Source organism: Cinclus cinclus, chromosome 2 (genome assembly GCF_963662255.1).
Source record: "Cinclus cinclus chromosome 2, bCinCin1.1, whole genome shotgun sequence".
NCBI lineage: Eukaryota > Metazoa > Chordata > Aves > Passeriformes > Cinclidae > Cinclus > Cinclus cinclus.
This window is the reverse complement of record NC_085047.1, coordinates 76616695-76635013: the sequence shown is the minus strand read 5'-3', so window position 1 is coordinate 76635013 and position 18319 is coordinate 76616695. Positions and strand designations below refer to the sequence as shown.

Sequence of the window (18319 nt, the reverse complement as noted above, 5' to 3'; positions counted from 1 at the left end):
CTGCAGGATGGTTTGTGGTGCCTCTCCATGGAGGAAATAATAGACCTCATTTCTTCTCCCAGAGCCTTTGTGAAAGGAAAACATATAAAAACCAGCACAGTATACTTTCATATAATGATTAAGGAGGAGGGTGGTAGAGAGAAGATATTCAAGTTTCAGGTAATTAAAGTTGCTAAAATCTCTGATTTAGCTCCTACTTAAACCATTATAAAGCCAGAACAAGACATTTGCCTACTGAGCATTACAACAGACTGCCAGCCTTCTCGCTGTACTATGCAAAGATAAAAGGGAAAGATGGAGCAGATTCTCCTGGAAAGTATGTTGGAACACACTGAGAACAAAGAGGTAATTGGTGACAACAGTATTGCTTTATGAAGGGGAAATCATGCTTGACAAATTGGCAGTCTTCTATGACGAAGCTACAGCATTGGTGGATGGAGCAGAGCAACTGACACCATCTACATGGACTCATGCAAAGGGTTTGACACTGACAAACCTTGTCTCCAAGGTATGACATCCTTGTCTCCAAGTTGGAGAGATATGAGTCTCATGGATGGACCACTCGGTGGAAAAAGAACTGGCTGGATGGCCACATGCAGAGTTGTGGTCAGTGCCTCACTGTCCATGTTTGGAGCCCAGTGATGAGTGGTGTCCCTCAGGGGTCACTACTGGGGCTGATACTGTTCAATTTCTTTGTTGGTGACAGGGACAGTGGGATTGAATGCACCCCCAGCAACTTTGCTGATGACACCAAGGCTGTGTGCGTGTGACAATGCCAAGCTCCCAGCAGCATGAGGTGTTCCACATGCTGGAGGGAAGGGGCGTGCCATCCAGGGGTTCAGAGGGGCCTTGACAAGCTTGAGAAGTGGGTCTGCACGAACTTCATGAAATTCAGCAAGGTCAAGCACCAGGTTCTGCACCTGGATTGTGGCAGTCCCAGACACACCTACACGTTGGCTGGAGAGATGATTGACAGCAGCCCTGCAGAGAAGGACTTGGGTTTGCTGGTTGGTGAACATCTCAACATGAGCCAGTGGAACCCTAGGCTGCATTAAAAGGAGCATGGCCAGCATGGTGAGGGAGGGGATTCTGCCCCTTCACTCTGCTCCTCTGAGATCCCACCTGGAGGGCTGCCTCCAGCTCTGGTGTCTCCAACATAAGGACATGGAATGGTTGGACCAAATCCAGAGGACCAAGAAGTGCATAAGAACAGTGGATCACCTTCCCTACAGGAAAGGCTGAGTAAGTTGGGGGTGTTCAACCTGCAGAAGAGAAGGTTGCTTTGAGACCTCATAAAAATCACAAGAGAATAGTAAAGGATTACTATTACTATTACAGACTGATTTTTCTCTGAACCAAAGTGAATCCTGAAGACACAGATATTCTTCTAATTAAAGTAAAAAAAGTCAAATCAGGGTGGCCTCTTGAAGCATTAAAAGGAAAATGTTTATCCTTGTACTTGCACATGGAACAGAGAAAGCACAGAGACCTGAGGATTTCTGCAAGCAGTAAATGAAATTGATTGCATATTTTCATCACTAAAACTTTCACTAGGAGTAAGTAGTTAAAGTTTTGTTGAGTAGTTTTCCTGAAAATGGTCTAGCTGCTGTAAGAAAGACAGCATGGTATATTCTGCCTCAGGAGAACTCCTAACGTAAATGTCTGAGTCAAACTGATGGGAAGAAAAAAAGGATTTTTAAAGCACAACAAGAAGAAAGTTAATTAGTATCCAGAGCCACTGTAGTGACAATAAGAGAAATAATTTTAACACTGGCAGGAGGATCTTTTGCTGAAGCCTTGCAGATATGATTTTCTCCTCTGTTGAAGCCTGGCAGGATGGTGGCAGTAAGAGGTGTCTGGCTCTCAGCTTTGAATCCTGCAGTGTGAACACACTGCATGCTGATCTGCCTTACTACACAGTAGAGCTTGTCAAATATTGAATACACTCAGAGGAAAGACACTTGCTCTCCACTCTGAGCAGAAGGGTGGCTGTGGACATAAACTCTTGGTTCCCTTACACAGACAGGGATGCAGTCTCTGCTACTGCACAACTTCTGAAGTGTTTTCCACAATTTGAACTGTTCTCCACAATCTCCTGCCTATTAAAACATGGGGTAAGGTCGAGGTGAGTCTGATTTATCATTAAATAATTTGTAGGAAAAAAAAGAGACTTTTAATTTCTGCTATTATAAATAGCCATGCACTGTCAAACCTCCATGAACTGCATTTTATACACTACTACACAGGCATTACACTTCGTCACTAACTACAGCAAAAAAGCATTTATCAATTACTTTCGATTTCCAGAAATAAAAAAGCTCAGGTACAGTAATTGCTATGATTAAAACAACTGCCTGGATTTTTACTCTTCTGTTGCGCTGGATTACTTATATGAGGATTATCATATTTAGCCCACAGTCTTGCTAGATTTTCAGGTTTAGTGTCATCTGTGTTTTTACAAAACAGAAGAAACTTAGCTCTAATGCTAATAGTGAAAGAAATCCTCCAAGAAACAAATGGGTTATGGCCACTTTGCCATCCTGAACCTGTGATTAAGGCAGCTGTCAGAACAAGATGCACTGGCTTCCATGGAAATAATCTTTTTACAGCTGTTGATTCTGAAGCTGAATGAGGATACTAAGAGAAAGTGTGTTGTCCACTGAGGTGGGCTCATTCCTCAGCTGACATTCTTGCTTGAGAAAAAGAGCAGTTGAAGGGAAATAAATGACCAATTATAGGAAAAGCTAAGGTTAAGGAAAGTCAAAGAATCTCAAGATAGGAACAGGTACTTAAATACAGGTTAGTAAGAAAAAGAGGAGTAATGGTATTGCTAAAATTGAATGCCATTCCCTAAGACACAGGGGTTTTAAATTTTCGTTAGTGGGAATAATTTTATCCATCTCTTCTGTTTCTGTGACAGAATGAACAGTAAGATGCCTGATTCTTATTGCTGTTAATTGGTAAAGCTCCATGGAGAGGAGCATAATTGTGACTATATCTTTTGGGCCATGAGACAGAGAAAATCCCTTTTTCCCCACTCCACAGAATCACTCAGCTCCTCCCTGAGGCCATCTCCTTCCTCAGCAGTACAGTTCCTCTGCTCATGCTTTTTATCTTGCATTTGCTAACTTTGCTAGAGATGGGTGCAAAGGAGATTATGATGGGTAAGTGACAAGCAAAACATCAGAAGCAAGCTTTGAAAAATACACATTTTCAAAGTCAGTGTGGCAGGTTTACTTTTAAATATCTCTTAAATATTTTATATAGATACCTGGAAGGAGCATTTTTTCATTACGGTTTTATAATTATAATATGGTATTAATGACTGTCTTCCTTTCCCAGGCAAAATTCTGAGTTGCAGATGATCTGCTAGAATGAGATATGCTACATTTGGCTTTTGTCACACAATAATTTAGGCAACAAAATACAGAAAGCCTATAAGGAAACCTTACACAAAAAGGACACAGACTTTAAGGTGACAAAACCAGGAAATATATAATATGCTGTGTGTCATGCTGCTGCAGCTGTTTCACCTCTTACCAATTTTCACAGTCTATAAAATCATGGAAAGCACCAGATGTTTAGGGGAAGTTGTCCCACTCTTCCTAGCTTTGAAAGTAGAGGCAAGATTTATTATTGCTATATATATGTGATTTCAGTCCTGACTTCTATATTTATAAACTAGGTGAAGCATGCAACACATCCTGTTGTCAAACAGCCCATTTACTTTCCTCTGCTCCTCCTCACATGCAGATCTTGCCTGTTGCTGGACCATTGCTGTAACTACAGAACAATATCAAGACATGCAGTCCAAACCACAGGATTTACATAGTTACTGACAAACTTATCTGAAAGTTTTCTCCTAGTATCAACTTCTGTCAAGACAACCTTGCAAGGCACACATTATGAACTAAGCAAAACCATTTTGCAATGCACAGATTATGAGCTAAGCAAAATTGTCTTGTGCATGAATATGCACTAACATTTGGGATTCCTGCCTAGGCAGAGACTGCTAATGCGCAAAATGATTTTTATTTCTTTTATTTTCTTTTTTTTTTTTCTTTTTTTTAACCGCTGTTGCTTGGTTCCTAGTATTGGAACAGGGATAAAAACTGTTCATGCGTAATTTCCAATCTTTCATAGCTCAGCGGTGCTGTAAAATGCTGCTGTTTTAATTCAGTGAGTAGAAGCTTTGTTATGTTTACCACTAAGGGAATTGCATGTGTTATTAGACAGCCTCTGATAGCTGTCAGAGACAGAGACAACTTGCCTTATTTCAGTCTTTCATAAAGGAAGGACCCTCACCTTCAGGAAAGCTGTCAGAGGCCATAAAAATGGGATAAACAGAATACCTTTTCCAAACACATGAAAATCTCTGTATCTCCTCTATTTTCTTCCCCATAAAGTTACAGAGGGAAAGTTGTAAAATTAGAAGAAGGAGGAAATATGATCTTATGTATTTGTATTGTATATTGCCTTCTCATCATGGAACTGCAGGGATAATTGCTTAGTAGCCTGCCTCACATGGTATTTAATAAATTAGCACTATGTTTTAACATAACATGCAAGCTTTCAGGCAGATTTTATTTTCTGAGAGTAAGAACAATCAAAACCAGAGAGATGTTGATGAAGACAAGGGCTTTGCAGCAAAGACTGAAAGCCTGAATCTGTAAGCATTTCCATACTTTCCAACATGTCTCACCATGTCCAGGACTCTCACTGAATTTAAAGCACCAGAAAAGGAAATCTTCTCTAACACCTCAAAACTTAACTTCCAGCTCTTGATTTAAACAGGTGCTTGCCTTAACAAAAACTCTGTTGCTTTAGTTCAAATGTTTGGTTTTTTTTCTTAAAATCCTACTTTTTTTTTTTTAATCAGAATTAGTGGCAATTCAGCACTTTCTTATTATTCAGTGACAGAGAAAGCATCTTATGCAATGTCCTTAACAGCTTAGCATTGTTTTCCCATCAGCTTCTGTTTAGCTTTCTGATGATGATCAGATTCTCCTTTTTACTTCAGTAATCCCATAGGTATTCCTCCATACAGCACTGTTTCTAATGTCAACTCCTTTAACCAGTACAAGAGACTGGGAAGGCAAGTGTATCTGCATCATTTGTTTAATATTGTTGTTTGCATGCTATTTTTATAGCACGCTCAATGCTCGTTTTCACTTTCTATACTCTGATTCATTTTTCATCCTGTTTTATTCTCCCTATCCATCTTCCACTGCTGACTAAAGCAAAAATCCTTGAATGAGTCAGAGTCAAATTTTCAAAGTCACATTGGTCAGTGGGGTTTGAAATTAAGCAGAATGAGACTGCTTAGATTTTATCTTTCCAAAAATAGAAAATAAATTTCCTTTCTTCAGCTACACTAAAGAAAGTTTTATTCCATTTTTTCCAGCTGCATTTACTTTTCTGAAATCTAGTCTAGACTATAACGCTCATTAGTGTCTAGGCTAACTAGCTGTTCCATTCCTTCCATATTATCATCAGCCTTGTCTAATTGTCATCCTAGCCTATCACCAAAAGCAACTTAAAAGTAATAGTTCTTGTTATATGTTACTTTTCTGAGAGGTTTTTATTTTTTGCTTGTGGGTTTTGGTGTTGTTTTTTTTATTTGGTTGTTTTTTTGTTTTGCTTTGTTTTGCTACAGGATAGCTGAATGGCTCTTTAAGGGACATTTCTTTTTTTATTCTTAGTTTACTTGAGTGAAGAATTATGTAAATAAACTGTGGGAGCAGTTTTTCTTAAGCATATATTCTATGCTCCATTCTAACATTGGGTTGCACGTTTGGTACTTTCTCTTCAGTACACTAGGAGATATTAACATATTTTAAGCAAGAATGAGGAATTAATAATTTCTCATATATAAAACTTTTAAAGCTTTTTGACTATGTACTACCAGAATTAAGAACAGCAGCTATTGTGATTTATGTTGACTTGATGCTATACAACATTATTATCCTCTCAGCTTGCAAAAGCCTAGTTTTCAGTTGTAATACTTACTCTTTCTTCCATGTTAAGCTTGTTATCAAATCCTCAACCAAATCTTTCTCAGCATTTCACATAGCATGTAATAATTCAGCTTGGGAGCTGTAACACCACACCATTCCTTTGGAAATGTGAAATGTGCCTGGCTTAGGGCAGGGTGAGCAGTTATTACTTACTACAAGCCATGAAGTTCAATTAGAAAGTGAGCTGCATCTGCAGATGCTTCACTCCGAATATTGACCAACAGTGCCTTCTAACCTCACAGAATCCTGCAGAGATTTGATATTGTCAGAGTTTCCTTCCACTAATATTTAAACTCTTCTTACCTATGAACAGATTCCACTCAGTATCCAAATCAGCCTGATTTGCTAGGCATCCCTTCATTACATTGAGGCAATAGTTGTTGCAAGGTTTCACAGTGGGAAGTCCTCTGCAGTAAGGGCAGTACAACATCTTCATTAACGCCCGGATGCACCCTGGGGTGGGACTGACCTGCAGAGTTTAAGGCAGGGAAAGAAAAAGAAAAAGGAGGAAATCAATCTCCTGTTCTGTGAATTTCGGGATGGCTGAGATTATGCCTCTCAAGCAGTAAGTGCAGAAGGGGCAATTTGTGAAAAGAGCTTAACCCTTAATAACACCCTCCTATAAAACTAATAGATTCCTGCCAATTATCTTCATATAGCACAGCAGCGACTTTCAGGAATGCAGAAATCAACACTCCCCTACTGATTGCAGTGCTTGCCTCCCCAGCCCTCCCACATGAAATCTCCTGGAGAAGCAAAGGAAAAACATCCAGGGAATTAGCTGGGTAGTAGCAGATTGATCCTACCATGGAGGATCCTGAGGAGTCTTCTCACTCTTCCTATGTGAGCTAGAACTGTCAGTCACACCAGCACTGGATTAAAATCTCCTCTTTATTAAAGCACAGTAAATCCAGGATAATCTTGACAGTTTCTATAAATTTATTCAGAACTACACGATGCCAAAGGGATATAATTCTGTTTTCAGACAAAAATATCCTTCCTTCTTAGACAAATTCATAAAGAGATCAGACAGGGTTTGGTTGTTTTTGGGGTTTTTTTGTATGCTTTCAGCATCTCAAGTGACAAAAAGCATTATAGACAATCTAATACATTTCAATTTTTGAATCAGCACGACATGTCTGCACATGTGAACTTCTGTATTTAATTGTCTAATCTCAGACTTTAAAAGTCATATGTGCTAGTAAAATATACATTTTCATGCCAGAGTTTCTGACTTGGATTAAAAGTGTGCACTAGGTACTCATCACATTAGCATCTTGTCACAGTACAGTGAAGCACAAGTATCTCATGCTGGAGTGACAATCTAGAGCAATGACAAAGAGCTGCAGGTTCCTCAGTGATTTCAAAATTCCTGGACCGGAGATTACAAAGCAATGGCACTCCTTTCACTCATCATGTTGGCTTATGAATAGATGCAACATTACTTATAGGAATTTCAAGGGTTTAAACTATTTTTTACATAATTATGGTAACGTGCTGAAAGCATGAATCTAACTTTGCACTATAGTGGTATAGGCTGAACTGACGGATGTAATTTGTATCATCAGAATTGCACTAAAATTATGTTTCATTTTTTTTTTTCCTCTGGAGTTTGTTTCTCCCTTCTGATTTTTGGAGTACTGTACAGCACATAGTCTTTACACAGGGCATTTTTAAATTAAAATGGTTCTGAGATACAGCCCATGCTTCTGAATATGCTCAGAAGGGATTTTTGCTTTAGTTTCCTAAGGAAATGCATCTTTACTAGCAGAACACCGATGATATGTGTGAAGGTATATTTATCCATCCTTTTCCAATGGCTTTTGAACTGTCAGCCAGTTTCAATCAAATTTAACCAAGTACTTCAAGTCTCAGTACATTAAGACCCTACATGTTTTTTCTTTTAAATAGACAGCTGAGAGAAAAAGGAGAGAGGTTCTATTATTGCCTTTACTGAGGAAAAGGGTGAAACACGAGGTCAATTCCTCATAGATAGCAAAGAATCCACATTGAAAATGATCCTATGTATGACCCATTGGTTAGAAAAAACACAAGGAGAAATTTCTACCTTACTGAACAGCAGAAAATCCAAATTCAGAAAAGGTGGACTTTATTAATTTTCACTGCTCAGAACCACATTTTAGAGTCACTTATCCAACTGCTGTATACCTCCAAACCTAGAACAAGTCAATTTTTGCAAAAAGACTAGCACCAAAGAAGGACATAATCAGAATACTTATATTTACTGTCAACAACAGGATATTCAAGTTTACATTGAAATTGTTGCTTAAAGCCAGAGATATTTCCATCTGTGAGTACTGAGAGTTTTGTCAGCTAGGTTCCTTTCATGCTTAAAGTTATGATTCTTCCCAGTTCCAGTAGTCTTGTTAATGCCAAGTTATCAGCACTTAGCTGACCCCTAAATTCAGCTGGAATCCACAAGTTTTCCCATCCACACCTTCCCAAATCCACTTTGGTACTTGTACTGACATATACCTATAAGACCTTGATCTTACACAAAAACTTTCTGTCAGTCTAATTCTTGAAAAGCATATCTAAAAGAGAGGAGGAGGTCCCTGACTTTATATTATATATTACCTTTCTTATATTGTCTTTTTGTAAAAGAAATATCACCAATATTTATGTGGGCCTTATTTCATAACAAGAGCAGTCTGAGAGGAAAATAGCTATGATGCTATGACTCTGCAGAGATGCCAGAGATCCAGATCATGTCCCAGTTCTGCTAGGACAGAACTCTAATGGCCAGTTAAGAGTATCACAGGCCCTGTGAATCTTCAGTTCTTCCCACACTACACAACTGCTTTAACAGAGTACTTCTGGTCACACTCCACTGTGAAGTAGTCAGGATAACTTCCAGCCACTCAAAAAGAATGGACAGGACCCAGGTGTCTCATAAGTGTCTTAATATCTCTCATACAAAATGGTGGCATCATTAATAGCATTTTACCAGAAAGAAAGGTCCTCTGCTTATGTTAGAAGTGATGTTTTTTAAGAGAAGAATCCAAGAGGTGGGTCCAAGCAAAGAGCAGATGGGGAAGGTTTCTACAGAAGCCTCTGTCATGTTATTTATATCTGCATCTGACTTAACTACGTCATTGTCTGAAAAAGACTAACATAAGCAGATCCTCGCTGATCAAGCTGGATGTTGCAGAACTTGGTATCAGAATATGCTACACTGGTGACATACAATACAAGCACAGATGAATTTCTGTGCCTGCTGGCTGACATTCACTTTGCTTACTGCTTGGACCCTCTGCTCCAAGCTGGCCACATCCCATACCACCACATCTCATTGGCACTACACCTCCTCTGGGTTCCACTTAGTGCCTGAGTGATTAAAATAGACAATTATTATTTTGTGTGGTTATTTTTCAGCTCAAAGTGTTTAGAATAATAGGAGTCAGTAATGCAGGCAATGGGAGTAAAAGAAAACTAAGTATAATGTGTGTTTTGAAGTGACAGCAGAAGTTTCATAGTGCTTAGACTATACTCTGCTCAGCATTGAAAGAAGGGACGGGGCTACAACGAGACAAATAGCTTTGTGCAGGTTTCTGGAGGCAGTGTCTATCCTGCCGGAAATATATTGCATGGACAGACAGGTGAAGAGGTCCAAAACACACCTGTGAAGAGGGCTGACAATTAATCCCAGGCAAGGGGCGAGTCCTGTTCTCAATCCTGCCCCATATTTGCTTGTCACTTAGCAGTACTGATGCACCTTTAGGAATACAAACTGTGGCTCAGGAAAATATTAACAATAGCACAGCTACTTTTGAAGCTTGAAGGCTAAAATTTAAATAGTATATTACAGCAGTTAAGTGCTTTTCTAGCACTGAACCAACCTAGTATTCAGTGAGCAGCTAGATTCCAGTTCTCAGCTTCAGCTGTTTTTTCTGTAGCTTTCTTTTCAGAGAAAAAAGTTAGACCTTTTTCTTCCCTCAACAGCTGAATTATCTCTCATGCAAAAATTAGTCAAATTTTGATCCAAGATTCTGAAATCTTATAAAAATATAAAAGGAATACAAAAAAGAATATAAAATATAAAAAGAATCCAGCTTAGAGTGTGAGTATTTCAGAAAGCTATGAGCTCATGAAATCTGGAGATTACCACAGAAAGCTGATTTTCAACCACCTCCTTGGTGCTGGAAAACGCTATGAAATGCATATTGAAACCCCCATTTCTCATTTACATCTTAAAACAAGTAATATTCAGAGTCTCTCACACTTAAGTACTTTTCTGAAGACCAGACAAAAAGCAGATATTAATTTCATTCAGAGGTATTCAAAACCTACAAACCTGCATTTCCTGAGGAGAGCTGTTTCTCAGCTCAGGAGTTGCAATGCTTTTTCTGTAAGTAATACATGTGGATGGGTACAGCTTGATTTTCTTTTTCGTTTTGTCTTTTCAAGCACATTGCCATTGGCTCTCAAATAATTGCAGCAGTGAAATTTGCATAGACTTCAAAGTTTAGAAATAACTGGTTCCTACGTAAATCATATAAATCAGTCAGATCACACTGAATGACATAACTGGGGAAACTGCTATAGAGGAGTCATAAATTATAGCATGCTGTCTCCCTGACTCACTAGGACGGCTTCATTTTAGCCTAAGTATCTGTGGAACACAGGACATCAGAAAAGTGCCTTTCTGAGCTTTGATTGAGCCTAGTAGCTTCAGGACATGTTACATTACTGCATTTTGTAACATTTTCTGACAGCTTCAGCTTTACCTAAATGCATGTTTTTGCATACATGCAAAATCCCCCAAAAGCAATATTCTTCAGGGCTTCATTACTGAACACTTGTTTTCCCCCTTTGGAAAGTCTAGGAGGAATATTATTTCATCTAGAAGACACATTTTGCAATGGTGAACTTGCAAATATAAATAATTGAGGAGAGAACTTACTTGGGTGAAAGCCAGGAAATTTTACTCTGTTGTAACACTGCATTTGCAGACTGCTTTGTTATGTATTTGACCTGCTTTTATAATCAAAATCCTTGGCTTTGTCAAGTATATGAACAAAAATTTTTTTTTCTGATAAAAGAATCAGAGAAACTGAATAAACAACTGGTCATCTTTAGAAGGATCAATTATGTTGAGACACGGTTTCTCTTTTATTTATAGGAGATTTCTTACCAAAGTGGCTGGCATGTGTTGTCTGGTAAGAAGGTAGGAGTGTTCTTCCAAAACTATACTGAACGTACCTAAACTCACAGAGTAACTCCATACACATTCTTAGATCCAGATCCTGTCATTTTTTTGGCATAAAATAAAATTTGTAAAATATGAGCAAAATGAATCACTGCTGAGACCATATCAGGGGACACACATATTTCCTACGTTTCCTGTGCACCCAAAGGAACTCCTCTCATTTGAAACAGCGGGCCACTTCCCTGGGGAGCCTGGTCCAGTGCCCAAACACCCTCTGGGTAAAGAAAGTAAACCCAAACCTCCTCTGACACAACTTGAGGCTATTCCCTCAGTCCTGTCACTGCCACCACAGAGAAGAGATCAGTGTCTCTCCCTCCTCTTCCCCTCATGAGGAAGTTGTGACTGCAATGAGGTTTCCCCTTGGTCTCCTCCAGACTGAACAGACCAAGCGACCTCAGCCACTCCTCATACGGCTTCCCCTCCAGGCCCTTCACTATCCTTGTGTAATAAAACGCTTATGTGTGTGGTCAGGTCAGAATTTTAACTTTTGTACATTTGAATGTCTTGACTAACTTCAAGAAGTGTCCACACATTGTTTTACAGATTAGAAAGCTAATCTGCGGAGAACTCCATGGTACAATTCTAGGGATTCCTGTACAAAAAGTCTTCCACAGTTTAATTCTAGCATTTCTATCAAATATTCCATTTAAAAATCAAAGGGGACATAAGGGTTAGTTTTTCATGCTTGTGATTTCAGAAGAAAAGGAGGAAGAAAAACCATTAGTTAAGAATTACACTTAATCTGCTAGTACTGAGGAAATTTCTCCTAAGCAAAAAACCCATAACTTCGGATCACTCGTAACAGTGATGTAACAAGGATCAGACTGAGATGCATCACAAAGCACACTTTATAGGGCACACAAGAGTATTAGAAACCTTTGGATCACACATCCTAAGAGCTTTTTGCTTAATTTAATCTTTAATTAACTTCAGGACAATGATGAAACTTCAGCCCAATTAGTGGCTATTTTTTGCCATATACCTTTGACATTATCTTCTCCACATGTTACAGTAATTCCCTATTGATTTTTTTATTGTTTGTTTTTATTACTGAGAAAAGCAGGTAAAGCTTAGCTTGTAGTGATGGTTTTGCTCCTTTTGCTCTTTCTTTTCTTCATGGAAGATTTGCTCACTGTTGGATCCAAGTAATCAAATTTTCTTTTTGTCCATATTTTGTCTGTTTTCATGAACAGTGTGTTATTGCTGATTTAATTTAATAGTCAAGGTATCAAGAAAGTTATTTTCGGTGATTTTCAGCTGAAATTATGTCTGTATGCATCCAATTAAAACTACACAGAAATATTAATAAGATTTTGAATGCTCTATTGAAGTAGAGCATTCTCATTGCTTAAGACTGGCTCATAGAAGTTGAGACCTCAGTTCAATGCTTTTATAGCACAAACTGATAGAAAAATGGAAGTACTGCATCAGCCATACACAGGAATTTATGCTGTAGAAGGTCAGTTTGAGAATATTGCTTGTATCAACCAAAAGTCTAGTCTAATATTAACTCCCTAAGGACAAAAACAGCTATATTTTTAACAATTTCATCCCAGATGACTGAAAGCTAGAAGAGCTAGTTTAATTACTGTAGCTTTGTACTAGTGCCTATGACTTTGTGCTTGAATTATATAAAATTAAAAATAGAAAACTACAGGCCTTTAAGCAGCTGTAAGATACCCACAATCCCAGTATAGTATATTTCATTAATATGATGAGACAAAACATGGTCATTTAAATTTTAATATATTCATATCACAGAAAATATTTTTCTAGCGAATGCTTAAGGTATAGTTCAAGATGTTCATTAAATAATTAGAAAAAATTAGGGCAATATAGTTGAACCCTAGATAAGTTTTATAATGTAAAAATAAAAATAAAACATTTACAATCTGATAACAAACCGTGCAGCACTAAGAAAGAAGAGGAAATGTTAGCCATTTTTCTTGTCTAACTGAGATGCCCTTTTGCAGTATCCATGACTTTGAAATCATTAGAAATATGGCAACTACCTCTCTTTCTAAAGCCTATTAAAATTTGAGGCATTTTTCTTACTTGTTTCGTCATCCCAGTTGTGTATGTGCATAATTCTGAAAGGTGTACTAATATTGGCCCTCTATTTAGCAGATGAAAAACCACAAAATATTACAAGACATTTATAAAAGAATTTAAGTGTAGAAACCCCTAAAAGTTAAGCATCAGAATTTTTGAACACTGCCTATGGGCATCACTCCTGTCTATAATTTGCTTAAGTTATCACAACATGTAATTGTGAAAGTGGCCATATGAAAATAATGTCTGGAAGTCTCTATGAGATTACAGCAGGAGGTTTAACATCAAATAATAAATAGCTATTGGAGAGGTAAGTTGTGGAACTTCACAATTTCCCTACAGAAATCAAGAGCAATATAAAGATAAGGACAAAATGTTCAGATGTTTACTTGGGCGAGGCTGAAGGTCTATTTACAGAGGAAAAGTATAGCCTCTCCTATTTTTAGGAAAATAGGATAATTACTTATCAGATGATCTGAATACAGAAAATCTAAATTTAGAAAACCACTTGAAAAGTGGCAGTCACAAGATATTTTGTGTAAAGCTTGGTTTTTAATCTCTCAATTCACTTCTGCATGACACTTTAAAGATTTTTTTTTACCAAATAAAATGTTTGACTACCCAGATATAAATATTAAAATATTCTTCAATCCCATTTTACCTGTCAGAAACATAATTAAATTCAAACAAACTGAGTGGAAATGAAAATTTATTTGACTTAAAATCACGCAAGCTGAGAAAATACTCCAGGACACGAGGATTTACATCTCATGAGATATCACTGAGCTGAAAAATCTGCCCTGCAAATTTTGTGGAAGAGTATTTATCTTTCTCATCTGTTTTTAGAATAATCCCACATTAAACAGAATTTGAGGTACAGATTCCATCTGTTACTTTCCTAGCATTTCAAGGACAACACTAAGGTGAAAAATCTCTGAAATAATTTCTTCCATTCAGTCCTAGAAGATGAAAAATTTTCTATTACACAGAAACAAAGAAAGAATATCACAGCTGTTAGGCTTTCAAAACCCACCATTTCTTCTGGAACCTGAACTTTAAGACACTCTCTTAATAAAAAGTAGCTACTCTGATTTCTTCCCAGAGAAAAAAATCTAAACTGCCTCTCGCTTAAAAGAGAGTGTGCTCATTTCTTTCAGCCTCGTGCTCCCTGTGAGGAAAAAAAAAACTTCTGTAGAGAAGTAGGTTAAGTATTGCCCAGGTACAAATCATAAATAGAAAGGGAAGTCCTTGATAATCTGAAAATCAAACCCCCAGATAAGCAGAAGGAAAAACTCTGAGAGAAAGAGAGCTGTCACAGCAGGAGATAATGATCAAATCGTGCTCTTAGACGTCTTGTGCAGCAGTGTCTGGATAAGAAAGTGATGTGAAGAATGGTCAAAGTCAGTCCTACTTGCAACACCCATGAAGTTTGAAATGCAGACTATATACCTGAGAGCATTCTTGCTGATTGCCTATGATTCACCATGCCCACAAAAAAAACACTTGAGAAGAAAAGCAGTTCTCTCAGAGAGAGAGCAGTGGCAAAACTGCTCTGATCACTCACAAGTACTCACAAGTACCTCTCCTTCACTGTCTACTGATGTGTGAATTGTTTCACTGACTTAAAAAGGGCATGAATCAGAGTGGTGGAAAGGGCTGCGGGATGTCTTAGTTGTGCAATGTCAGCAACAACACACTCATGAGAAAAAAATAAACGCGTACATACTACCGTCAGTCTTGGTTGATGATAAGTTATGCAATAATTCGAGGTGACAGGTGACAAAAGACTGACCCAACTTGTTCTTGCTCCTTCCTGCTCTAAGAAATCTGGAGTCAAGATGTAAAAGACACTTTAAAGTTTTTAGTAAGGGGGTCACTAAATAGTAATGTTGACAATAGCAATCTCCTAGAAACAGCAAGTAAGGATATGTAGATTCCTTCCAGCTGTTTCTGTGTAACAGATGAATTGTCTGGGCAGCATGTTCACAGTGACAAAAGGTAGGAACTGGGTAGATTAGTACTAAAAGGAAGGTATTTTTACTACAGAAAGAAATAAAATTGTAGGAGTAATGAAGCAGGAAAATCCAAGTTTGACGGCTTTGCCTACTTGGTAAGCCTCATCATATTCCTATATTGAAAAATTTTCAGGTAAATTCAAATGGTAAAATTTCATTATGAGCCCCGGGCTACTGGGGAAAAAAGGCTAAGGAACATCCATATAAATCAAACAAGATTTTCCAAGTTGCTCATGTTCTTGGTCCTTCTCCATGAAAATCAAAAGACCAAATAAAGAGTGCTGAGTTTTGAAACAAAACATTCACTGATTATTTGCAATAAGCTGGTCACACAGTGTCAGAGACAGATTAGGTACAAAACACAGTCATCAAGGCACTAAGGAATGTAAAGCCTGCTTTAAAAAGACACTGTTTTCTGAAGACCCCACAACCCAGTACAAAGCAAGATGTTAATTTTCTGGGACACAATAGAATATAATATTTTGCTTATTCTCCTTTTTAATGTCATGGTGTGAATTAAGCACAACATGAACCACAACAGATAGGACAGTAAAACGAATTCTGTGTGAATCATATGCAAGTACAGAGGTTGAAGCAAAACACATTTAGGTATTTCCTTGAGTTCTAGAGGGAAGAAGGATGTCAGATCTTTAAGGTATCCCAGTATGGATCTAGTCAGACAGATTGCTGGGTTCCAGTAGTCAACCACAATGTCTTGGTAATATATTCAGAAGCAGAGCAATTCTTTAAAAATAGTTCACCATCTATTAATAGGATCCATAAATGCCCACTGCATTATGTGGGCCCAAGTCATGTGAGATCACCCTACAGCTCCATGTTAACATTTCCTTCTTTATGGACTTTCAAATACTCTTGTTAGGTTTTCAGGGAACTACTTGTAAATATAAGTACTATATATAAAATATTTAACAGATGCTCAAGTGCATCTGGGATGATGACCATGGTCTGGAATGACCTGTTTATGGGATGTGTGCTCAAATTTCTGCTGAGTATCACACTTGCAGTTTTTAGAACTGCATAGCTGAGAGTAAATCTCCATCTCATAATTTTATTTTCTTTTATATCCCTTTTAATCCCTTCCTCATAACTCCATACCTATAGACATAAAACATAAAAACAGAGGGATCCTCACTAGTGTCTGTGTGTCATACTTCCAAGACACTGCAAAAGAAACATAAGGAGGTGATTAAAACAAGAATAGTTAGGGGAATTAATGTTTCTATGAACAACGATCTTCTCAGCATTTTGTATCTGAGTTGTACACTATAGAAAAACATGGTCCGAAGTACTAGCACTAGATGACTACAAAGTCAAGTATATAATTTCACAGAGAATGTTTTACATATTAAAACAAACTTGTCCTGTGTAAAAGATTCAATTTTCTTTCTTCTTCACACTCATATTCGCATAAACATAAGAAAACCTGAAGTTGTGTATGAAAAAACTAAAATTAGACATATTGTCTTTTCCCTGATAGCAGAAGGGTGAACTTTAGCAGCAAATTGACTTTATGATAACTGGTATTGTAATATTATACTTTAGGTAATGAAGTTTTTTAGGAAATAATTCCAATGGAAAGTAAGGACATTGTAGCATTGGATTGAAAGAAGGAAGTACCAAATAAAAAACAATTTGCCAAGTTTAAGCTGGTTATTTGTTCATACCTGAAGGAAGCAGATCAAACCTAATCTATTAAAATATATCTGACAATCAGACTTTACTTTTTATTTTATTTAGAGATAGATTGTATGTGAAATTTGCTATTAAATCTTCATTTATCCTACCATGAATTATAGGATGATGTACAAACCAGAAATAGTGTCTACAACCATATAGAAATATTTTTAATATCTTGTTCCTCATAAATTCTCACAAGGTAAGATGTTATTCAAATTACTTTTTCTTTTACTCAAAACTGAGCAAGAAAATTAATTTTGAATAGGGCCAACTAGTATCGAAGACCAGCAGATTTATAAATGAGAAAAATAAAGAAGATATTAAGGAAGTAAACAATATAGCCCAAGATTATTTTCATTTGCTCAGAAATTTTGCCAGAGTAATTTAAAACCCAGGAATTTCAGTTATCTCTATGAACTACTGTAATTGTATTGATTTAGAGTTCTTACTTTCTCAAGTGAAGAAATCATTCTTTTATGTGCCATCTTTTAGATCTGTCACCAGCCCCTGAAAGTGGTGAACCTATATCATCCTCAGTGGGCAGAAGTGCTCTGCAGTATGCACTGAAGCCCCTGTCCCAGATGCACACTTCCCAGCTGTTGGCTAAGATCACGTGCATCATCTTTTCTTATCACTTTATTATCCGATACACCCTCAGCTTAAAGATTTTATATTAAATGGATTTGGAAGGCATGGGAAGGAGTAATAATTTCCTCCATCGACTCCATGCATCAACCCAGAAGTGCAGTGCTCCCAGCTATTGTGGTCACATTGTGACCGCGTGTCAGGATGTGATATCTATGCATAAAACCACCCTGTGTGCTTTTGTCTTTTTTTAGGTGGACTCTGGGTCTGTCATGCCTCCACAGATCTTCTGCTGATGTAGTCAGTGGCCACAATACCACTGCTCAACTGAGGATCTGATGCAGGCACTGCAGCTATGTTCTCCATGGAGAACTCCTGAAATCTCAGTCTGAGACACAGTGCATATGGGGGAAGGTTTGTAACTGGGACTGCCCTCGTCCCTGCTGGTGTCATTCTTCCCAATTGACTGTCACAATCTTTCTAAAAAAATAGGGCAGTCTTGACTGTCCTGTTGACTGACCCCACCTGCAACTAGACAAAGAAAAGGATTTTTGTATTTCTCCCTCAGCATGCCCAGTTCTCCTTTAAGAAAGAGGAAGAAGATTTACAGCTTGTAAAATAAGATGTCAGTCCTTGCTGGATGAAAAAAAAAAACAAAAAAACCAAACACATTAATCTTGAACCTCAAAAGACCACACAGACTGAATGACAATTTGACCCAT

General features: G+C 37.7%; 1 protein-coding gene across 1 annotated transcript in view; it reads right to left on the bottom strand.

Moving 5' to 3' along the window:
- The window catches only part of GPC6 (glypican 6), a 719541-nt gene that overhangs the window by 187681 nt on the left and 513541 nt on the right, over nucleotides 1-18319 (bottom strand). Inside the window, exon 4 of the mRNA XM_062487801.1 lies at nucleotides 6321-6486. Coding sequence (XP_062343785.1) covers nucleotides 6321-6486 — 166 coding nt within the window. The remainder of the gene's footprint in view (nucleotides 1-6320; nucleotides 6487-18319) is intronic.